Source organism: Serinus canaria, chromosome 6, assembly GCF_022539315.1.
Source record: "Serinus canaria isolate serCan28SL12 chromosome 6, serCan2020, whole genome shotgun sequence".
In the NCBI taxonomy this organism is placed as follows: domain Eukaryota; kingdom Metazoa; phylum Chordata; class Aves; order Passeriformes; family Fringillidae; genus Serinus; species Serinus canaria.
Genome location: NC_066320.1, coordinates 30,474,753 through 30,498,589, shown reverse-complemented (window position 1 = coordinate 30,498,589; position 23,837 = coordinate 30,474,753). Strand labels below are relative to the sequence as shown.

The 23,837-nt window shown below is 44.8% G+C and overlaps 1 protein-coding gene across 3 annotated transcripts in view; it reads left to right on the top strand.

Annotated features, from left to right (window-relative positions):
• The first annotated feature begins 4,624 nt into the window (after positions 1–4,624).
• Positions 4,625–23,837, top strand: part of FGFR2 (fibroblast growth factor receptor 2) — an 81,858-nt gene continuing 62,645 nt past the window's right edge. The window contains exons 1-2 of one of the 3 annotated variants that reach the window (XM_030241431.2): positions 4,625–4,922; positions 9,714–9,970. In XM_030241431.2, coding sequence (XP_030097291.1) covers positions 4,831–4,922; positions 9,714–9,970 — 349 coding nt within the window. In that variant the 5' untranslated portion in view covers positions 4,625–4,830. Of the gene's footprint in view, positions 4,923–9,713; positions 9,971–23,837 lie in introns of those variants that run through there. The other 2 variants (XM_030241437.2, XM_018910562.3) reach the window with 2 other exon arrangements.

Genomic DNA, 23,837 nt, shown 5'->3' with positions numbered 1-23,837 from the left:
GGTGGGAAGTAGAAGAATTACTTTTATTTTATATTTTTAACTGCTACAGAGGGACTGTGCCTGCTTGTGTCTGCACCTGGGCTGTGGGAGAGTGAACTGGGAATGCAGAGCTTGGCACTGCAGCACAGGATTTGGGAAGCAGGAGGGATCTGTTGGGGTTTGGTGCCATGTGACAGCTGGGTCACAGCACCCTGCCCAGAAAGAACAGAGTGCCCATACTGTGGGTTCCTGCCTTCCAGTTTCCTGCTCCTTCCAGGGTTTAAACTGTAACACGAGCCCTGATTTCACACCTCCTGCTCCGAGGCTGTGCCTGGAAGTTGGAGCACCTCTGCTGAACCCTGTGGTGTCACCAGAGAGGAATCTGATCTGATGTAACACTGCAGGGGAAGCTGCCACAACCACCAGCTGGTCCAGTGAGACACAGGGCTCCAGTAAAACAAACCAGTGGGTATTGATCAGCTGGGAACAGAAATGAGAAGTGTTCAAGCCAACAAGCAAAATATACCCAAGTTCTGTAACAGAGGGAGAAATTTTCTTTGCAGCCTTTGTTTTCTCGTTTTTACAAGTCTGGCTCTGTCTTGCTGTGCCCTGCTCAGCACTCAGAAGTTTATTCACAGGGTTTCTCTGCAGTCTGCTTTAAAGGAGCTCACTGCTAAAAGATCTTCCCCAATGGATGCTGCTTTCCACTGTTTAGAAATGACACTGTTCCCCAGGAGCTAGGGGTGCTCTACCAGGACAGTGTGTGACAAATTCTTTATGAGGGAATACATAATAAATTGAGGATTTTCTTTTATTTTGATTATTTAGTATTCAATATTTGCATTATGGAAGCGCCTGGAGGTTCCAGCTGAGATCAGTGCCCTATTGTTCTAAGCCATGCATAAAAACATGGTCAGAGATGAGGAGCTTACCATCTAAATAGATGAACTGGATAAAGGGTGGGAGACAGGAAGCATCTATTATTCTCATTTCATAGCTGGAGAGTTTGGACACAGACAAATTAAGTGCCTTTCCCAGGAAAGCCAGTGGTGAAGGGCAGAAATCATAGAATGTTCAGGATCCCACTGTAAAACCCTGCTCAAAACACAGCACATTTCCTGTTTAAATATATCTTGCAACACTGTAATGAAAACAACAAATATTTGTTTGGAATATTTTCCTTAAGACACACAAAATGAGAGGAGCAGCAGAAAGGTTACATGGCTACAAGGCATAACAATCCAAGGGGAGTGTAGATATTCAAGTGCCATTACAAGACATTGACACAGCAGCAGTCAAAATAAGAATTTTTTTCTCAACTACTTAGTCTTACTGCCTGAAGAAGTATTTCCTAGAATATTCAATTGTTCATAATGCAGAGGAAGATCAAAAATTGGTAGACAAAAGCAATTAATTTGCCCCTTTCTCTAGCTTAACCAAAAGGAGGTTTCCATATTTGATAAACACCCAGTAAAACTGTCCTTTGATGGGCCAGGAACTGCAGCCCCCACTTCCCACACACATTTTACTGCAAGAGAACTTGGTAGCCCATCTACTTCACACTTTCATGGATAATTACTGGATTTATTTGCACTAAAATAATTAATTGTTATCTCAATTTTTCAGTTTAGCAGCCTCTTGAAGTAATACCTGGTGAGAACTACTATGGAAGCCTCTCTTTTAATAGTAGCTTTTATTTTAGAACAGGATGGGTCTTTTATGAAATTCCTTTTCCCTAAGACACTGAAAAATCTATAAAGCAATTTTGCCTGTCTTTGAAAAAATAATATTTTCAGAAGTGGGTTCCTATGATTAGCTCTTTGGTACCCTAAAAAAAAGTTTGAAGATGCCTGGAAAGAGAGCCATAAGCACTTTGGAAACCAGGTAAACATTTTAGCTGCCAAAGTTTGGGTTTAGACACTTAGCTTTGGAAGAACTTCAAAGAAAAGAAAAATTTAAAAAATAAAAAGAAACCTTAGACAAGCATTTAATAATATCTAGCATGGGCAGGAGAAATTTTTTTGGATAGGACAGTTGGAATAACAGGGAAGAATTGTTGATTCCCATTGTCTTTCATGGAGAAAACCCTTGGTGATATGTGTGGTTGAATTTGGATCTAGAGAGTTTCTCCCCTTTGACCTCTAAGACTTGAATACGTGGGCTTTCATTTTCTTTCATTTTATTCCTAATTTAACTTCCTGTATTTTATTCCTGTTTTCATCAGATGGAACTGTGGCATGTTAGCAGGTCCTGCACCTGGAGAATATTCGAGTGCTGCAGAACTTCCTTCCCCGGGGTACCCATGGCCTCCCCTGCCATCTGTCTGCACCGCGCCAGGAGCCGGGGCTGGAATTCCACGGAGGAGCCGGGTCCCGTGGAGCTCTGGCTGCCCTGATATCTCCAGCACTTAAAAGAAATGTCAGACAGTCTGCGAGGAGCAGAACTGAGAGCTCTCAGCAGCTTTGTGCTGTGCTTTTTTCCGAGGTGACTTTTCCGACAGTACTCGGAGGGGCTGGTTGCCCATCTCACCCCATCTCTCGAGCTGTTTGTCACCTGCTGAACCTTCTGTCTTCATCCCTTCCAGCTGGGCTTTTATGGATGAGCTGGGCTCTGCTGGGTCCAGCCCAGGAGCAGCCTCAAGTCAGGCACATCTACCTTACCCCGCCAGGTAAAAGAGCTGTTGGGCAGCAGTGAATCCATCCCTCCCCTCTGCGTGCCCCTCGCTGGGGATTTGGCCGAGCCCAGCTGTGCCCTCGCTGCAGCTGGAGCAGGGCTCGGACCCTGCCCCTGTTGAACATTAACTGTATCCCTGCCTGCGTGCAGAGGGAGGACCGGAGCTCGGCTGACAGCAGCGACAAAGAGCTGGCAGGGCTGAAAGATTCAATTTAACTTTCTTTCTCCTCCCCCTCTTCCATATGCGAGGGCACACAGCGCTGTTCCTGCTTTTGAAACTTGCGGGGCAAAGGAGCATTGGTGTCCTCATTTTCCTTCCTCCCTATTGATGTATCATTGCCAGGATGAAAAAGGACGTCTCAAGAGCTTTTGAAAAAATGGGTGACTACTCAAGACATTTTATAAAGGAGGAAGAATGGGAGAGAAAATAGGACTCGGTAGGGGGTAGAAGGAGCCTGAATGTGTGCCTTGTCTGTCTATTCTTTCGCTTGAAACCTGGAGCTGTTGTTCCTATTTCAGTTCAAACTGTCACCTTTAGTTCATGATGGCTTTACTGCCCTTGCTCCTGAACCTCAACAGATTGGGGCTTATTTACCTATTCACACTCTGCTGTGGAACCTCATTAATAGGCTTATTAGCCACACCATTCACGTGCAGGAGGGCTCACAGAAAGGATCCCAGCCACTTTGAGAGGAGGAGGAAAAAACTGTAAAGAGATTATGCTCTCATTCAGCAGCCTAACTGCTATGAAAGGCTCCCTGGGCCCACAGAGATCTCTTGAAGCCTAAATATGATGACAGAATTGATCTCCCCCCCCACCCCTTTAATTCCAAACATGCTTCTGCTTTTCTCAGATTGAGGAGCTGGGCTGTTGTGGGCTACTTTAGGAGAATGTGGCTCATTTAAGAGAAAAGGCTGCTATTGATAGACTGCTATCTTTTCATCCTCCAAAAGAATAAATTCTGACAAGTGCTTCCAGACCTTGGAAATAGGTGTTCTGATTTGTCATTTTTAGTGGAATGCTTCCTTTTCTTTCAGAGTATGCAAAGATATTGATGAATAGGGAAAGGTATTGCAGCTTCCTGTGCCAGACAATAATTTATGTGAGAATGTGTTAACAATGTTTTCAATGGGCCATGGACATGCTTGGTGCTGGGAAAATTGGATCTTGACTGTGACATCTCAGCTTCTCAATTAGAACATTCAGATGTCTGTTGCTTTAGGAACAACAACAACAAAAAAAAAACCACTCCACAAAAACAAAAAACTAAACCTATGTTTCCAATCAATTACAAATTTGTCTGCCATCCCTCATAAAGACTGCAGTAGTGGTGGGGAAATACATGCTGGGAGGTAAGTACATACTCTACAGAAAACTTCTTTTCAAGTTTTTGGTGTCTAGGTGTGTGTAAATAGTCTTACACTACAACGTGTGGCCTCAGTCCTTGAAAATCCCCTTGAACAATGCCACACACAACATATAAAATGTACAGTAGAGCTTAAATAAAGTAGCATTAAATTGATCAACACTGATTAAATTTGAGGCAACCACCACTTATTGATTTTGTTGTCAAGCTTACTCTACACAAGCAAGCATTACACAGACTCCATATTCAAAACCTTTTAGTTGATGGTATCTAAAGCAAATGTTTTATTAAGCAAGGATCAGGCTAAGCTGTATTGAATTCTAAATACCCATATTATGCAGTTTTAAATCTGTGTGTCCAAATAAATGATGTTTGCATAACTTTTTGACAATTTTCCCCATGTGGGCACCACACAGGTATTAAAAGTGCACTGTCAGACCAATTCACGGGGCAGCTGCAATCAAGCTTTGGACGGAGAAGCTCATGAGAGTGATTTTTGGAGAGGGTGTTATCCGACCACCCTCTCTAGATGGAACTGGCCACAGGCCAGCCATGGCTTCTGAGCCAGAAACACTTCAGGAGAGGTTTCGGGGACCGCTGCTGAGCTGTTACCATTTTCGCGTGAGGATGCAGATGCTGCCCAGTGCCGGGGTGCCGGTGCCACAGCCCAGGCTCACCCTCAGCGGTGGCGCTTTGCGCGCTCCCCACCTTTCCTCTCCTTTCCTTTCCAACCCGCTGGAAAACTTTCAGCGGAGCAACCGTCCGGGAGCTGCGCGGAGTTCCTCCCCTTCAGCCCTGCGGTAGCACCGGGATGAGCTGTCCCGCTCCCCCGGGCAGGCAGCGGCCAGAGCGGGGGGTCCCCGCTCCCCTCCTGCTCCTCTCCGGTGCCGCCGAGTGTTCCAGGTCCGCGCCGCGGGGGCATCCGCGACCCTCGGGCGGGGTGGGGGCTCCCTGCTCCGCACCTCCGAGGGCCGGGCGGGGGAAGGGGCTCGGCGGCGATTGGCAGAGCCCGGCAGCGCCGTCCAGGAAACGGCTCGGGTTGCAGCGGGGGGAGTGACCGGGGGAGGAGGAAGGAGCCGGAGGAGTGCGCCGAGAGGGGGAAAGGGGGGAGAGAAAACCCACCTCCCACCCGAGGGGGCTGTCGGCGTGACAAAGCTGCGGCGGCTCGGGGCGGGCGGCTGGATGGAGCGGAGCGGGACCCGCGGCGCGCTGCTCGGCGATGCCCGCGCGGGGGAGGAGGCAGCTGGCGCCGGGCACGGCGGGCTCGCCCCTCTGAGTCGGTAGCCGCTGCGGCCGAGCCAGGGCACGGCACGGGACGGGGCGCCGGGCCGGCTCCTGCCTCGCCTCGCCGCCCTCCTGCCTGCCCCGGGCGCGTCCCGCGGGGGATGCGCGGCGCTGCGCCGCTGCGGGCTCGCCAGCCGGGGCCGCCCGCGCAGTGACCGCGGCCGCAGCGACGGGAGTTTCGCCCCGTCCCGGGAGCCGCCGCTCGGCACCGCGCCCCAGCCCGGGAGCCGCCGCGGAGCGGAGCCCGCCCGGCGCTCTCGCCGCAGGTAAAGGCAGCGGGCGGGCCGGGGAAGGGGCGGCCCTGGGGCCGGGCTGGGGGTCCCGGCGCGCTCACGGCGCTGTGTGCGCGCTCCAGCGCTCCGCGGGGCTCGGGGATCCCCCGGTGCGGGGCTCGGGGCGGGATGTGCCGGTGCGGGGCTGCGTTCTGCTCCCCGGTGGAGCTGCGGGTCGGGTTGTGGTCACTCAGTCGCCGCTGCGGTGCGGGAAGTCCGAGCAGCAGCGCTGTTCCCCTGCCTTCCCCGCATCCCCGCGGGTGTCTTTGGGGACGGTTCCAGCGGTGACAGCAGGACGGGCAGCACGGGCTGAGGACGGGGGGCTCGGTCCCGGAGGAGCAGCCCCGCCTCGGTACCGGCCCCGGCTCGGAGCCCCGTGCTGCGGGAGCGGGGCCGAGGGGCACAACCGCCCCGTCTGAGATAAGGGGGGAGAGAAATCGTCAACGAAATATATATTTAAATGCAAAACGGCCCCTTCTAACTGGGACCCATTATGCGTTTGGTGTGAAACGCTATCAACATTTAAAACTTTATTGTCTCCTTTGTACCAAATCCCTGTAAATCTTCCACTAGCCTTTTCTCATTTTCATCTGAAAAGCCTGTTTGGGCTGAATAGACAGCAATCAGCAGCCTCTGGACTTCTCCCGCTCACTGGAATGTCAATTAAAATGCAGATTTTTTTCTCCCCCTCCCCGATCTCTTGGTGGCAAAAGACTTGAGAAAAACAGGATAGTCCTGGAAAGCAAATGAAAGAAGTTCAAACAATGAAAAAGTACTGAAGCTGCCAGCCGGTTCCCATTAGTCCTTCAGAATTAATGTTTAATAGCTGTGATGCTCAGATTTGCTTGGAGGTTGAACTCTGCTGAAGAGTCTTGTTAGATATATATGTGTGTATGTATTTTTATTGACGGATGTATATTTCTACATTTTCTGTCCATACACAGTTCCTCTGTCAGTGGAATTGTGTATATAAAGCTGTTAGCTTCAAAGCTTCATCTACCTGGATTTTTCTGACGAACCTACTGAGCTTTTAGAGCGCTTGAGGTTTCTTTGTGGAGGGAAGATCCATATTTCACTCAGATTTTGCTATTCCCCGCCTAATTGAGAAAGATGCTGAAAAGTTATACAGTGAGCAATGTATTGATTTGGTTAACATACTCTACAAATCGTCCTGTCCCTGGGGAGTGATAAACATCTTATAAACAACAATGCAAGTAGATTAAAAAGAACACTGAGCATTGAATTTAATTAATGCCACTGCTGAACAAGTACTACTTGTTTGTGTGTGCGAGTGTGTTTAAACTGAAGTACAGCTTGGAGGAATTTGGTTGGGCTCCCAAACCAGTCTGCTTTCCCATGCTTGTCAGTTTGGCAAAGAAAATTTGGGCAGGTATGTGACGAGGTGAAAATTGACTTGATGAGCGAGTGGCAAGGAGAGCCATCAATCATTGGGGGCTGACAACTCCTCCCCAAAGTGTAGGCTGAGAAGAGAGACAGAATTCCCTTTCAAGGGGAAAAATAAACACTACGTGTGGCTTTCACTGAGTCTGAGACTCCAGGAGGGATTATGGTATTGTAGTCAGGAAGCCAGAATTGTGGAGGCCAAAAAGCATGCTGGGGCTGTGTTCCAAACATTGAGATAGAGGTACATAATTATCGAGCACAGGAGGTCTTTCCAGGGACTCGTCCCCCAGCAACTGTGGCAATTAAACTATGAAAAGAATTTGGTTTCGTTTCATCTTCGCTGGACTCCACTTCATTTGGGAGAGGGCAAGCCTTGAAGCCTGTTTGCTGTCCTGGTGGTTGAGTGCTTTGGCTCCATGGATGGGTGCAGAGCTCTGCTTTGTGTGTTGATGCACCTTCACAAGCCAGGATTTTGGGTTTGCTGCTGCCCTGTGGGTGAAGAATCCCTTCTTTCTGCCGGCAGATGTTGAGGTGCAGGAGGCAACAAAAATCTTCAGGTGAGGAGATGCGTGGCCAAGTAGCCTTGTGCTGCACTTCAGGATTTAGGATAAGGATAGGAACCTCAAATGTGCTTTCGGTGGGGTTTAGTGTAGTCTGAAAATCTGAAACTGCAGGAATGTCAGTGGAATTAATGCTCTTGGAGTCTGAAATACAGGCTGTCGTTCTGGTATGTTTTCTTTCTGCAAAACCATGATGGGATTTTGCATTTATCAACATAGACTTTAATCGGAGTTTACAGGATGATTTATGGAAATTAAATCAGCATTACACCCAGGCTGTTAATTAGGGGTTTCTACTCACTTTACAGCTGGATAAACTGAGCTGCGGGGCTGTGGCTGCCAGACAGCGAGGTGGGCAGTGGAGCTGGGTGGTGGCATCCAGGGGGGTTTGCTCCACTCCTGCTCCACACACAAACTGGTCCCAAAGACAGAGCTCTCTTCAGCTCTACACCTGCTCTGTGCTTATTTAGAGAAGGGCTGGGCAAGCTCTTGGCAAATGTTTGTGCAGTGGTCTGGTGGTGTTTTCACTGGAAATTTAATGGTAGTTGCTAGCTTGTGGTCTGGGGTGCTGGAGCCAGGCTGAAATCTTTACAGGAGTGACAGGGCTTTGAGGTGATACCAATGGAGCTGGAAAAAGCTTGCCCTGAAGTGGCAGGGATTCATCTTGTATTGTTTTCCTCAAGTGACTTCTTTATGCCATCCAAAACCTGTTTCTACTGACTCCAGAAGTTACTGTGTATAGTACCCAAGATAAAAGATACCTCAACAGCATTTGTGAGCTTCCTGGCAGCTAGCACAGGGCTAATAAAAATCAGAATCAACTTTTTAAATGGTTGGCTTTATAAAGGGAGAATCTGTGTCCCTGTTTCAGCTTGCTGAGGTACCACACCTAATCCCAATGACAAGGAGTTTGGAGAAGGTTTACTTTATCTCCACACTCCCTGACTTTTTTGTTTTTGTTTTTTAATTTTCAAGTGTTGAGGGCAGGAGGGAAAAAGGTTTTGTGTTATTTTTTCCCCTTCCAGACAAGCACTCTCCTAATTTCAGCTGAGTTTCATCACATCTAAGATGAATCATTGACCAGATCAGAACAATTGCTGCAGTTACTTGTTTTATCCATTTACTGAGGTTTTACTTTTATTTCTGAAGCGGAAAATCAGGTCTAATTTTCTGCTTGAGCTGTTAAATCACCCTGTGAGGAGGATGCTCTTCTGACCCTCACCTGGCATCTGTATGGAAGCAACAGGGTCCCCTGAAGGGAGTGCCAGTTCCTTTGCTGCCACTTCTCTGTCAGACCATGGTTAGATGCCACTTAACTCCATCCATTTAAATTCGTTTTATTGTGAATAAGATATATTTTTCAGAGATGGGGGGGGGGAAAAGTCTATCTCAATAAGCATCATTGAGAGACTAAGCAAAGAAAGTTTTGTGCACATAGCTTGGCATGTATGGATGGAAAGTGGTGCTGGGCAGGTCTCCTGTGAAACAGCAATCTGTACCATATTTTATACCAGATTTTAATTAATGCAGTGTAGCAAACCAATATCACTGCAAAGACTTGAGCCTTTCACCCGACCAGGACTCAGGGGCTTCCAAAGGACACTAAACTGAGTCAGAAGAAGGTACATCCATGGGGGAGCTGGAAGTCCTGAGTTGAAATAGTCTTACAGATTTTTCCAAGTCTAAGCAGTATGTTATTTCAACTGTTTTTCTTATGGAAAATTACTGCAAATTCGTCTGGCTACAGAACTGCCTAGGTGAAGGAATGAAAAACAAGGGAAACTTACATAAACCTTCAAACAATAACAAGAATATAATTTGTATAATTGTGGTAATTTTGTAGCATTACAGGTTATGTGCCTGCACATGTGTGTGCCTCTCATTTTTGAAAACCTGTATGTTTTTCTGTCAGTAAAATAGCTCTCAATATGTGCTGAGAAGTGATTTTGTGAAAACAAGGAGGACTTGGTTACGCCTCAGGTGATGATGGAAACTGCTAACAGAAGATGAAAAGTCACTCACTTTTCACATATTCTTGAAGCTGGAAAACTATTTTTCCCATCCTCCTGCTCCCCTCCCTCAAACCTCAGCTCTGTTTGAGGCTTTATGAAGGTTTTTGGTTTGTGTTTGGAGATGTTTTTGCTGACAGTGTTAAATCTCTCTCCTCCCTGCAGCAGCAGCCGTCGTTCCAAGGGAAGAGGCAGTACCCTGGCCGAAGGCACAGCTTTCTCTCCATGCTTCTCTAGAGGTGCTCAGATGGGATTAAAGTCCACATGGAGATATGGAAATGGACCAGGAATTTACTCTAAAAAGATGGTCAGCTGGGATTCGGGTTGCCTTATCTGCCTGGTGGTGTTCACCATGGCTGGACTTTCCCTGGCTCGACCTTCATTTAATTTAGTTGTTGAAGACACCACGGTGGAACCCGAAGGTAAATCACTCTCAAATACTTAATTCCTTAAAAGAAGTTAATTTTAAATGCTTAGACATCTGAAATAGAAGTCAAGATCTTTCCATGTGCTCTGGTAAATCCAAGGCAAGTAACAGAGCAGCCCTGGAGAGTTACGGTTTCTGACTTTCCCTGCTCTCGCCCGGGCTGTGTTTGTACAAGCGTGAGTTTGTTTATTCTTGTGCAAGCCAGTGGTGTCAGTGATTTCACTTGGGACTGTCATCACGTTGTATAATCCAAGTGTACAGATGAAAGTTTTCAGGAACGGGTCTTTAAGGAAACCAGTCCGTGGCACTTTTGTGCTGTTGTGTGTTGCCGTCTCAAGGAACGAAGTGGCTGCTGCTCTTTGGGATTGTCTTAACCTGAGGATTCCAGAGAAAAATGAATCTCAGTAGTTTTCATTTGTGAATGTTCAGTTTTGCCAGGCACTCTGCAAAAATGGTATTGCAGCTTTGTTGGTGTTTGTACTCAGGACAAACTTCCAGTGTCTGGATCACAAGTTCTGAAGGTGTGAATGCTGAGATCTCAGTAGAAGGGCTGGAGTTTATTGCTGTGAGAGCAAAGGCCAATCTAGACCTTCACATTGAAAGAAGTGTTTTGATAAAATCTGTTTTAAGCCTGCACTTGTTGGTATGTTCTTCTAGGTTTGTCTGTTCCTCAAGCTTTGCAAAGTGGTTTTCTTCTCTGGAGAGCTCAGGAGGGGCTGCTTTTTTATTGTTGTGGGCTGATTGTGTTGAAGAATGATTTTACTGTGTTGTGCTGGATCATTTCTGCTCTCTGAGTATCTGGGGGAGGAAGTGAGGCTTCTTTCATAAGGTTGTATCTGTCTTTGGAGGAGTGTTCACAGTTCCAATAACTCAGCTGTCAAGCTGATCTAATGGTCCACAGAGCATTTCTGACCTGGCAAGCTTGCTGCAGAGAGTTTGGCCTTTACACATTCTGCTCCTCATGTCCATGGACACAGCTTCGTTTTTATTTAATAATTCTTCATGCAAAACTTATTTGTTTCTATCCACTGCCTCTAAAAATAGACGTCACCAGCTAATGCATTTTAGACTCCACTCCAAGTACATTTTTATTGATGGCAGGGGATGAACTATTTAAAGATGATGAGCCCTCTTCCCTAGCAAACATTCCTGAAAATAATTCTCAAAGAATAGCAATATTGTCATCTGTCAGCCACAGAGACTGTTGATAGCAAAAATGCTTGGTTTTTTTTTTTTTTTTTTTTTTTTTTTTAAGGTAACCTGAGACTTAAAAAAAATAAAAAAAGCCCAACTCTTGTTGCCACTTACTGTATGATTTGTTAATTGAACATCTGGTGCCTTTTTGGCTTTTCAGGAGAATGACAAAATCATGAATAATTCTGGTTTTAGATTAGCTTTGTAGTGAGGTCCCCTAATTTTTTGGGTTAAGTCAGAAATAATGTAATTGAAGACTGGTGAAGTGTTTTACAGGAAGAAGAGTAATACTTTTTGAATGATGACTGATAATTTTGCAACTTTTCAGGGAAAGAATAGCTCTTATTATTTTGGAATGCACAGTTTGAGAATATGTGTCTCTTACACGCTGAATGTGTTGGGGGTGGAATCTGGGTTTTATCAAAGAGTAAATTGTTGAAAAAAGATTTAAAACTTCTTTTCTGGGCAGGAATGTTACTGATGTGAAACAATTTTTTAGACGTGAGAACCCAAATCATTACCAGAAACAAGAAAAAAAAATCAGAAAGTGCTTCTAAGTTAATAGCATAATAAGAGCTTTTATGCTGCAGAATACAGGGAATTGTGTGGGATTTATATCTGAGATTTGGGAAATAAAACCTCCTTTATGTATTTCATTAAACCCTTTGATAAGAAACAACAAACCAAAACACAACCAAGTTTTTACACAATCACCTTCTCTGGGTTCTCTCACTGCCACCCACAAGCTCTCCAAGCCCAAACCAAAAAAACCCTTCAAAAGATCTCTTCAAAGACTGAGCAGGCTTCTTTTTTGATTTAGCAAATGCCAAAATGTTTTGGACACAGCTAATTTGGGGGTCAGGTGCTCAATAATGTAAATTTTCAGTGGGGGAGCTGACTGCAGTCATTAGAGCTATGACATTTCATGCCAGCTGAGGAGCTCGGCAGGGCCATGACCTTTGGTGACATTTGCTGATCTGCTCCTGAGTCTTCCTTCACGGACATGCCCTGAATTGTCTGCATTTATTTATTTATTTTTAATACAAGGTGCTTGGATTGTTATTGTTTATCGTCTTAGTGACTCAGACTATTGGAAAAGCTGTACACAACCTTAACAGGAATTGAGATTTCTTCCTTTGGGTGTAACAGAGAAAAATACCTTCTCTCAGCTATGTGTAACTTTAGGGGCATTTGAAATCATTTTCTTCAGGGTGTCTGGCTGTGTATAAAAAATACTAAAGTATGTGCTTTAGTTCGAGCAGTATTTATCTAGCAGGGTGATCAGCTGATGGATATGTGCAAGATGTCATGCATTAAGGGGGTGCTGTGCTTTTTGGCTCTTCTCAGTCAGTCTTGAGTAAATAAATATCCCTCTGTGACCACTGGGTATTACTCTGCTCCGTGTGGAAGTGTTTACACTGAAAATGGCATCTTGATCCATTGTGAGTGGTAATGTTGGTGCTGATGTTGTGGGATCCTGAGCGTGGTGGATCTCAGCTGTGGTGCTTTATTCCCAAGCAGTGATGGCAAAACCTGGGGCTGTTGAGCTGTGTGAGCAGAAACAGGACCTGTAGGACTTCTGTGGGGACTGTCAGCTCTCAGATTATATCTCACATCAAGTGTTTACATACATGTTTTTTGTCCTAGGGGAGCAGAGAGACTTTTTCTGCTTTTAAATATTTAGAAACAAGTCTCCCCCAGCGTGTACAAAGGCACCATTCTCTCAGCCTGTGTGTGCCCAGGCCTTTGATGATAGCCAGCGTTTCACAAGGGCTCTGACCGCACACATGGGTTGAAGGCTTACTTTGTGAACTGAATAATTAGTTTAGACATATATTTGATAAATAGTGAGCTCTCCCTTGACCTCCCCTTGGCCAGGCTGTGTGTTATCATCCTGCTGGGGAGCTAATTTGGTCTCTTACCCTCATGCAATGCCTTGACACTGTCCTTGGAGCACCCACTCGGAGCCCCTGCCCGGTGTGGTGACAACGCGTTTCAATTCTTTTAATTTAGGTCAAATTTCAAAGGATTAATTTAAGCTTTCCACAAGGGACAGCCTATTTCTGTGTCCTGTGGAAAACACAGTAGATGAGAATGGTCCTAAATTTGGGAGGTTCCCAGGGCAGCAGGGAAGGGGAGAGATCCCCTTTAAGGGGTGACGTGTGCTTATGGTGGAAGTGAATAAAGAGTTTTCCTTTGGGATTTACTCAGTCATAGCCATTTGCTGACACTAAACAACATCCAAAAATAAGTATGTTCAGCACAGCTCCTTCCTTTCTGCAAAAATGTTGAATCATATGAGCAATGTACCTTCATTTTTGTCCAAATGTTGGCAGTGCTTAAAGATTGATGTCACCTGTGGTCACAGTGGTCAGCACTGTCCACTCGGAGATCCTTCTTTAGCTGCTGTGACCTGCCTGGGTCAGGATGTGGGATTTTGTGAGGTGCTCCAGTGTGTGGAGGAGGGAGGCTGTGGTGGTGGGATGTCCCCTGTCCCACTCCCCATCCTGGGGTGTCCCCATGGGTTGTCTCCAGCCAGTGCCACCCTGCTGAGAGGTCACAGGGCTGGGGGGACCCGGCACATCCATCATTTTCCTGGGACAGAGGTGGTGTAGTTTGGTGTTTCCTACCAAAGTAGAAGCACCAGAATGCTGCTTTTAGTTTGGTAGGAAAAAAATAAAGCAAATGGTTCACCCAGGGTTCTCTTCTGGCTGTTTTATTTTGGCTTTTTCTTTTTTAAATGAGAACAGAGGCTTTGATATCTGTGAGTTAAATTAAGAATTCAAACCTATTAGTTAAATCAGAGTAGGCTTTATCTTTTTAATTTCTTTTCCTTTTAATTTTATTTCATGGAAGGGCAATTATTAAAGCCCATTATGGAGGAATGTGACATCCCCACAGCTTCGGGTGAGGGCTGGCTGCCCTTTCAGGGATCTGGTTCAGTAAGTTATTTGGCCCAGTACAGGATTTGCTAGCTGAGATTCTGGGGAATTGTACAAGCAGCCAGATTAAATCAGTCTTAATGTGTCCATTCTGTGTTTAAAATCTGCAGCCCTTTAGCAGGGGCATGGTCTTGAGCTTCAAACTAATTGGACATGGGTAGGGTTGTTATTTACAGTCAGTGTTGATGAGACACTGGGAGTTGGTAGTCTCTCAGTGTGGCTACTATTTTGCAAAGTAGCAGAAATAATTGCATGTTTTAGGCTTATCTGCCATCCAGCTGAAGCTTTTTGAAGGAGTATAATAGTTATTAACTTTTGGGAATTTGATTCCTTTAGTGAGGGTTTGTTTCTTTGGGGTTTTTTTTTGAGCCAGAAGATTTTCAAAGATGCTGAGTTGTGAGGTTTTTTTATCTTTTTATTTTTTTTTTCTAAACCACTTGTATAGATAAAACCCCAAACCATGGCCGACTCCAATGAATGCATAGTTTCCTAATATTAAAATAGTTCTTCCTTGGCAGGGAAATAGCAACAAATTTCAGCCCATGGCAACTTTTTTACAGGCAAATTTGAAACCTCTGAAAGCAGAATTTACAATGAAAATGCTGACATCTCCAGTTATGCAAGGTTGTGTATGCATGAGAAGATGGACTATTGTGGTGTTTTAATAATAACCATAGCGTAGCCCTTAATGAGCTTATTTCTATATCCAGCTTCCCAGCTTCACAAGAAATGATCTTTAAATGGCTTTAAACAAAAACATTCAGAGATTAGTGTTTTCTTAAAGTGAGTATTTCGTTTTGGATCGGATGGGAATGCTAGCAAAATACTGAACTATGTCTTTTTCTATCATTTCTAGAGAAAAATTCCTTATTGGAAGTGTCAGATTTTCAACTGTTAAACATTTTGAGACTCTTCAAAATTGAATCTTTAGAGTGGAAGAGACTTTCTTCGAAGCAGTGCTCCTGAACAGTTTAAATCTTGTGTTTTTAAAAGAACCATCACCCACTTTAGCAAGTTATGTCTTGTCTGTGTGTAATAGCACACCTGGTTTGACTAGAAGAGAAAATTTATTTCAGTGTAGTTAAAGAAGTGCAAAATTCAGGCTGAAAAGGGACCATGAATCCCAGCTGGACAAGTGGGAGCACCTTCTGCAGAGGACACTGTATGTGTTAGTGGTGGGAAACAGGGCAGTATTTGGTTTGGCATGGAGCCTTCCAGTGTAAAATCATCCTCTGAGCAATTTGGGGACTGATTTGGGGCAGAGACCTTTGAGTTGAGGTTCAGCACGTTGCAGGGTGTGTTTGCAGTGGGTTTTTTTGGGGAGATTTGGCACAGCATGCTCCCCAAATCACAGACGCCGTCTTGCAGTACCAGGGACTAAACTGACTTTTCAGCTGATTGAAAGAGAAGTTGGAGCAACTGAGCAACTTTGGAGCGACTTTGTAAGAGTCAGATCTTAAATAAGGACCAGATTTGCAGGAGTTCAGCAGCCAGCAGCTCCTGTTATAATTACGAAACGTGCGCTGGGAGTGCCAGAGCTGTTCTGGAAGTTTGGCCCTTCGGGTTTCAGTCGGGGCTGGGAGCGTCAGCAGAACTGCCTTGGCATTTGCTCCTTGGGGACTGTGCTTCCCAACCAGGACAGTTGCAAAACAAGAGATTCTGTAAGAGGAGTGGATTTTTTTTTTTATTGTGGATTTTTTTTTTAACTTTCAAAACCACCTTATAATTTATAAACCGATTATGTATTTCTCCAGATTATCCTTTCCCATCTCTTAATAATCACTGGTGGTTTCTTTGGTGGGTTTTTTTTTTTCCAAAAAACCCTTTTTTAATGTTTTTGTTTTTCTTGGCTTCTGAATATCAGAGCACCTGATACTGGGATGTGTCTTGTGGGCTACATTTTCTGCTGGTTCAGGTTTTTGTGCCTCTTGTCACCACACAAATGCAATTATCCATATCAAAGAAGGGGACAGAAAGCTGAATTCTACAGTGCTGCTTTGTTCACTTGCTGTGCTATTATTATTTTAATTGTATTTTTAAAGTGACTGTAAGTGAAAGCATTTGGTGAACCCCAGTGAAGCTGAGGAGTTGAGACCTGACCTACTTTCATTCCCCTCCTCACACGTTGCAGGTTGTGTGTAATTATTGCTTTTCCTCCCCCACAAAAGAACTGGCTCATCAGTTTGGGACATTGACCCTGTCAAGCAAAGCCACAAGAACTGGGAAGAGGGGAAAATTCCTTTGTACCAAAGAAATGGCTTGCATTTGTGAGGGTTTACTGGAAAGGGAAATGTGTTGGAGGACGGGAAGGGAGAAAAATGAGCATGAGAGGCTGATTGAGGACAAGAAAATCATAGTTTGGTTGTATTTGATTTTTTTTTCCCCCCTCTTAGCTGTTCTTTTTTGAATAGAGTTTTGTTACATGGAAGGAAAAGGTAGGAAAAGAGTTTTGTGACACCTCAGGCTTTCTCCCAGGGGACCTGTGTCTGGTTCTGAGTGGGATGCTGTGGCTGGGGATGCCTTGGTGGGCTGCACCCACCAGAACAAGGCTGGAGGAGGTTCCATTGTGGTTGGACGGACAGAAATTGATCAGAACACCATGCAACGACTTGGTTTTTAAACTGTAATAAAAAGTTGTGGAGTAGAAAAAGTCATGCTATGCTTCCTTTAGGATGGGCTGTGTGGAGAGGTGAGCTGCTGGCAGGAGCTGCTGCTGGGCAGGAGCAGAACCTGCTCTGGGAGACTGGCTTTGCAAGTTTGGAAAGCGCCCTGCTCAGTGGCTCAGTGTTGCAATATTTAATTTGTTTCAAGGAAAGTAATACGACTTCTAATCCTGAATGCCACCTGACAGTTCTTGAAAATAATTTTAAACACCCAGTTCAGATTTTGAGTACTTCTTGAGCATGGTTCTGTTAAACATTGTTTATTTATGAAAATTAGTGTTGTTGAGATACTACAGTGTTTATACATACAGTACCCAGATTTCCCTGATATTGTTTACTCAGCAGGGTAGCCCAGGTATTTCAGCCGTGCAGGATTAACATGGAGACTCTCTAACAAATCTGCAGTGAACCACAGCTCAGTAAGAGCTCTTCTGGCAGTTCAGAAGGTTTGAGCACTCTTCCATTAGCATGGCAAAGTGCCCAGGAGCCACTGGTACCATCAGGAGTGATGGAGGTGTCTGGAATTTCAGGTGAAGCATTGTGTGAGAGCTTGTGTGCCACCTGGAAGGGCAGGTAGCCAGCCTGGCTTTTCACTTCTGGGCTTGTGCTGCTCTTTCTTTGTCCTCACTGGAGACTGTGTGGAGCTGGAATTAAACAAGCTATGATGCCTCTTGCCTAAACATTGCTCTGGGTTGAAAGGGAGCCTGGTATGCCTTGAGGCTTTGAAGTGTTTGGAGAATATCCCGTGGTTTATACTCGTGTGTGTTGTGGATGGGGCTCTCAAAAATGCTGAGAGGATGTTTTGGGGATATTGTTTCCAGTGCCTATTTTCAAATCCCGCTTTAGGAAGTGGGGGGAGATGAATTTCAGGGGAACAGGCAAGATGAGACTTCCAGACGAGCTGCTAAAATTAAGAGGATTTGTATAGTCAAGTAAAAATGGGACCGTGTACAAAAGAAACAACTGCTGACTTGCTTGTAGGGAATCTGAATAGATGTTCTCTGCATCCAGAACTAACACTGCAACATTGAATTGTGCAATTTTTATCCTCCCAGTTGTAATTTATTTCTTCTGCACATTGAGCAGTAATAGTCTTGAGCATGGACTTTGGCAAACCTGGAAGAAAAAGGTTCTGTTTTTATGTTTGGATCTACGCTATGATTTGTTCAGATTTTATGTTGCTCTTGAAATGCAAATAAAGAACCTGAAAAAGAGCTACGGATTGGAATAGATGGAAGAAAATACTAAGCCCAAGAAAAACCTTTTGCAACCAAATATACGTGCTCGTGTGCTTTCCCAAGGCTGTATATTTTATTATGGAGCCTTTCCCAAGCAGACTTTAAGGCTGGGTTGAACAACAGGAGCTGGTTTAATTGCTCTGCCACTTGGTTACGTGCAGAGTTCAGTCAGGGAGATTTGAAGTTCTGCTCTTGCTGAAAGAAGAAACAATAAGAAAATGTTCCTAGTTTCAAATTCTGCTTTTTTAGAAAGAGAAGATTAATTTTTTTTTTCAGCTTTTCATTTGAGGTTCTGGCAAAACGTGATTCATTTCCCCTTTGTATTGTATAATAGATTACATGAGAAGACTCTTCTGTAATGAGTTTGAAGAGCAGTTAATTATTTTTGAGATTGTGTTACATGTGTCTTAGGTTTGTTGTACTCCTCAGTTCACTTAGCAGAGAGACTCCCACTCTATTACTTTAGGCAGATGGTGGAGTTTATGACTGGAACAGAAATGGTCAAGGTTTAGTGCCTGGAACAAAGCATTCACATCCTGAAGATGGCCTTTAGTTTCTCATCCAACTGATGAAATTAGAGAAGGCAGCACAGTAATTTTAGGGGGTTTGGTGTGGCTTCTCAAAGTTGGGGGTACTCTTTCCCTCCATGGTTGCCAAGTCTTTGTGCAGAAGCCTTCCTGGTGCTTTCCTGTTTCTTGCCCTGTCTGCAGACCAGTCCTGTGGTGCTGCTGTGTGGAGAACTCTTCATCCTGCAAGGAGCAGGCCTGGGGAATGGGGACAAACAGGAAGAAGTGGCAGGGCAGTTCCCAGCAGCAGGAGGTGGCCTCGCTGGTCTCTCTGCTGTTTACTCTGAACTTGGCATGCTCTGAGTCTTCCCTGGCCTGGCTTCCAGCAGCACAGAGCACAGGGCCAAGCCCAGGACCATGTGATACTTGGCGTTTTTGACGCAGGTTGCGCGGTTGTGCAGCCGTAACTCAACAACCATGTCTATAAAGACAGGTAGGAGCAAGCAGGCTACCAGTTGTAGGAATTTTTAATCTCTGCACAAAGCCTAGACAAGTATAATTTCTTTCTCTTTGGGAATGAATCTTTCCTTAACCACGGGGTGAGTGAGACACATTCACCCAACTGCTTGGCTTGGTCAAAGCCCTGATGAAAATTTTCATGTCCCTCACCCTGTGTCAACCAACATCCTCGTGAGGTTTGGTCCCACTGCCCTCCTCTGCTGGGTGTGAGGAGGTCTGGGTGGCTGTAGCCACGGCCAAATGCTGCTTGGGGACTGTTACCTGCTGCCAAGGAGGATGACCCAAGACAGATATAATCACATGGGGATAAGTTTTGGTTTTAGCAGGGAATTTTTTTTCTTGTCCAAGGAGTGCATGAGTGGCAAAACGCTTTGTTGCCTACCAGAATTTTTTATTTTTCTAAGCCTTCAAAGCTTAGGAAAACAAGATATAGTGCAGTGTAATATTTTCCCTTACCCATGATGACATTGGCAAGTTATTGCAATTGGAGGAGACTCACTTTTTTTTAGATGGTTTTAGTACTTGTAGCACTCAGTAGGAGCTGACATGGTCCAGGTCAGAGTGGCTGGAAGCTCGACACTTGCTGGAGCACCAGCCACGTATGACGTGGCAACTTTATTTTGCAAATGTTCATTTCCAGGGCAAGAGGATTATTCCTGTTCCTTACGTAATTTATTTTGGTCTGGTTTCATCTCTTTACCCATCAGATGATTATGTCCTTATTCTATAAGGATAACAATACTAATGAACATGCCAGGAAAAAGTTATTTTGGAGAATCTGGCCCTTTGTTTTGTGAAAGTCTGTCACATAGAGCAGCCCAGGAGTTTCTGTTAAAGGAACAAGTAAAGATGAAGAACCTGCTATGTATTTATGTTGTAACTATCATGGATAGCTCTTTTAAGTTTTGTGTTTGAAGCTTTTCTACAAGGCCCAGATCTTTTTCTTCAGATTTGAGCAGCCAATGTTTTTATACGCTATATGGGGGGAAATGATTCGTGCTCTTTGGAGTCTTGTTCACGGACAAGGGATTTAAAAAATAATAAACTGTTAGTGTTTTAAAATCATGGGAGGAACTGTAGCAATTTGGAAAGGAAAGTGTTTTATCAGAACAGAGACTTCCTGATGGTGCCTGGCAGAGGCAGAGCTGGGCAGAGCTGGCAGCTGGCTGCTAGTAACAGTACAAATGGGACAGCAGGAATCCAGTGGCTTTGGAGCAGCTGATGGATGAATTGCAAACACTGTTTTGTGTCCTTTTGTCTAAGGAGCCTTTGTTTTGCTGTTGGCTAATGGGAGATGGTCACCATGGCCAGGAATGACTCTCTGAGTCTTTTGCAGGCTGATTTTATCACCTATTGTCAGAAGAGGGCATGGAGATCCCCTTGATATTGGTCTGCCAGCCTAAATTAAGGGAGAGTCACATCACCTTGTCCCTGGGAGGTGGGAAGGAATGCTGCACACCTGACTGGTGGTACCTGGGCTGCCTCCTGCAGAGAGCCTAAAGCCTTGGGCTTGACCTGCAAAGTCATGAGACCTATTTGACATCCACATTCCACGTTGTTCATCCACTGTGGTCTTGCTGGACTTCCCTCAATGGCAGGAGAACCATGAGGAGGGGCAGGAGAAGCAGCAGTGGTGGTGGTAGTTGGCAGCCTGATGTTCCCTGTGGGGACGTTCAGTTTTGCAATGAACCTCTTGGATTCTTGACAGGTCAGGTCTGTTGACCCTTCTGGGCCCACTGTGGTGAGTGTTTAGTTATTTACTAAAGCCTTTTGAAGTGAAAGTGGCTTGATGGGGTCTGAGGCTTTTGTGTTCTGGAGAGTTGTGTGAGAATCTTTGCTGGGGTTAGCTATTAGCTGATCGTTTCATTATTTGGCTCTGTAACTAAGTAACTAAATGACTTGAGACTTAAGATAAGCAGCTCTTTGTTAACATTTTATTAAATGGAGACTAATAATAATGATAATAAATAATTTAAAACCTAAGGAAGTATAAACCTCTCAGTGACACATTTTGGAACAGAAACGTGATTTGGAATACAATTGCATATCTTAATAATCTGAAATAGAGCAGTCAGAGTGTCCCCAGTCCTCTATTGTGGTCATGGCTTTTATACAAACAGTCTTTACTCCCCTTGATGGCTGGATGGCATAAACCGTGCTGTGAGGCTGTATGAGCAGGCAGAGAAAAAGTTCACAGCTGTTTATTTAACAGCAGCTTGGTTTTCCAGGGCAGTATTGTTCAACAGCTCCACCTATAAAGTTTAAATACATTGTGTGCACCACTGTTACAAATAAGGATGTGGCTGAGAGCAGAAAGTAGCAGAAGCAGTGTCCCCCTGTCCTGCAGTGTTTAAGAACCCCCAGAGTCATTCTGCATGTGCCTTTGTTGGTATTTGGTGTTCTGAGGGGTGGCAGACAGGTGTGATACATGTCAGGTAGTGCACCTCTGCAGGAGGAACTGATGCCACAGTTACAGGATTTGCAGGATTTGTTAAAAAGGAATCCTGTGCCTCCTTAGGTGGTTTGGACCTCTCTGCAGTGAGCTGGGACATGTTCAGCCAGAGCAGTCTGCTCAGAGCCCTGTCCAGCCTGGCCTTAAATTTTCAGTTTCCAGGGATGGAGCATCCACAGCCTCTCTGGGCAATTTGTTCCAGTGCCACCCTCATTGTAGAAAATTCTTTATATCTAACCTGACAAACCCAGCAAAAGGCTGGTTCACAGGCCTCTGGTGATGACTGAGGGCCTGGTTCCAAGGCAGAGCTTCCAAGAGGGCTGGAGGAGCTGGATGTGATAGCAGGTCATCAAGCCTTGCCTGTGGAACAGGGACAGAATCCTGCTGCCAGCCACAGGGGAGCCACTGGGTACAGCATGACATGAGCTCAAAATTTGTCCCTAAATTTCAGAGCAGTGCAAAAATCCCTGTGTAGTGTCCCAGGGAGAATTAACTTTGCAGCATAGGTTGTTTATGTGCTGCTGGGAATTTCTGAACAGTTTGAACTGGTTGATTTTTGCAGTGAGCTTGTTGGGTGGATTCATGCCTCAGAATCCCACCTGTTCTCTGTTTGCTTTTGGGCACCATTTCAAACCCACACTGGAAAAAAGTTTATAGGCAAACATTATAAAAAGTGACAGTCTTAAGTGCTGCTACATTCTAGTTTGGCAACACAAAGGCTTACCTGAAAAAACTCCCATTTTCCAAATATGACTTCATTATATCATGGCAACACTTTGCTGCATCTTCCTTGATACTCTAAAGAGAAAGAAGTGGAGGAGGATAATGTATACCAAATGCTAATACCTGTTTGAAACTTGTTTTTCTTTAGTGTACCAGTGATTTTCTTTGCAAAGGGATTTTTTTTTAATTGTAACTTTGAAATAAATTACTGTTCTCAAGTTTGGATTTGGATTTGTGTTTAAAGACTCAGTGCAAGTTTGGAGTTAGTAGTTTAAAAGAGATGAAATCAGGGATGTGATGTTAAAAAATTATTTTCCTTTTAATTTCCTTATAATTGTGTGTGGGCTCATCCTGTGAGTTTCCTGGCACTGTTCAGCAGAAGGCTCTAATGCACTAAAGGAGGTTTGAGGTATCATAATCCAAGGTGGCTTTTAAAGAAGTTTAAACAGACATTTTTAGACTCCAGTACATTGCTGGCACAGTGTAAACTCTGTAAAAGAATTTTTTTTGCAGGTAGAGCATTACAAAGAAGTCTTACTAACTTCAAAGTAAGTTAGGTGCCTGGCATCAGGTACCTTTTTTATTTGACAATAAAATCTAATTTAAAAAAATTCTCAAGTAGACTCAAACACACTCATTACTGGGATGAAATATATGTAGAAAGGAGTCCATGCTCCTTCTGGAAATTCAATTTCTAAGAGCATAATGTAGCACTCAGTGAAACACCTGCATTGCAGACCTGTGGGTTCGTGACTGTATCAGCAAGATTGAATTAGTTTATAAGAGGTATAAATCCGGACTGGAGCCTGTCCTAGACTCTTGAGATGGAACTTTGCATGCTAGGAAGTTTAGAGACCTTGTTATAAAATCTAAATCCAAGAAGTTTACAGTCTCTCTAACTGGTCGTGTTGGGATGGATTTCATGTGCCACCTTGGTGTGATGTGTGTGTCAAATCTGTTCTTTGAGAAAACATGTTTGCCCTAATGAAAAAGGCAGGAGAAGCTTTGATAAGGCACATTCCTGTAATGACAGGATTGCAGAATGAGTGGGAGAGAAATTAAGTCTCCAAGTCCATCAGTAGAACCTGATACCTAAATGCATGAGTGCCCCACCATGCTGGACCCTTCTGGTGCTCATGGAATCATATTTTGAGTTGGAAGGGACCCATGGGGTCCAACTCTCTGTTCCTTTTAGGGTTGCACAAACCTCAACTACTGACACAACTTCAGGATTTCCAGACTCCCATCTCCATGCCTCCTTGGATGTGGTGCTTGTTTCAGGCTTCCCTGTTGAAAGTGTGATACAAAAGATGACAACCCAAGGAGGAGGAACACTGGTTTCAGGGGTTTGGCATTCTTAGAGAGAAGTGTGGACATCAAAGAGCCACGTTTCAGTACTCCCTCAGAGTCCCAAGCAGACAGAGAGGTGTTTTATTTATTGCTAGGCACACAGTTGGTGCCTGTGCAGGGCAGGACGTGTCCGGGGTGTGCGGGGAGCAGCTGTCTGTGTGCTCTAACCCTCCCCATGAACAAACAGAAGATGCCTCTGTGCTTCTTTCCTTTATTTACCATTCCTGCCACCTTTGGTGAGGCCTTTGGGAGAGGGATAGTGTGGTGGTAGGGAC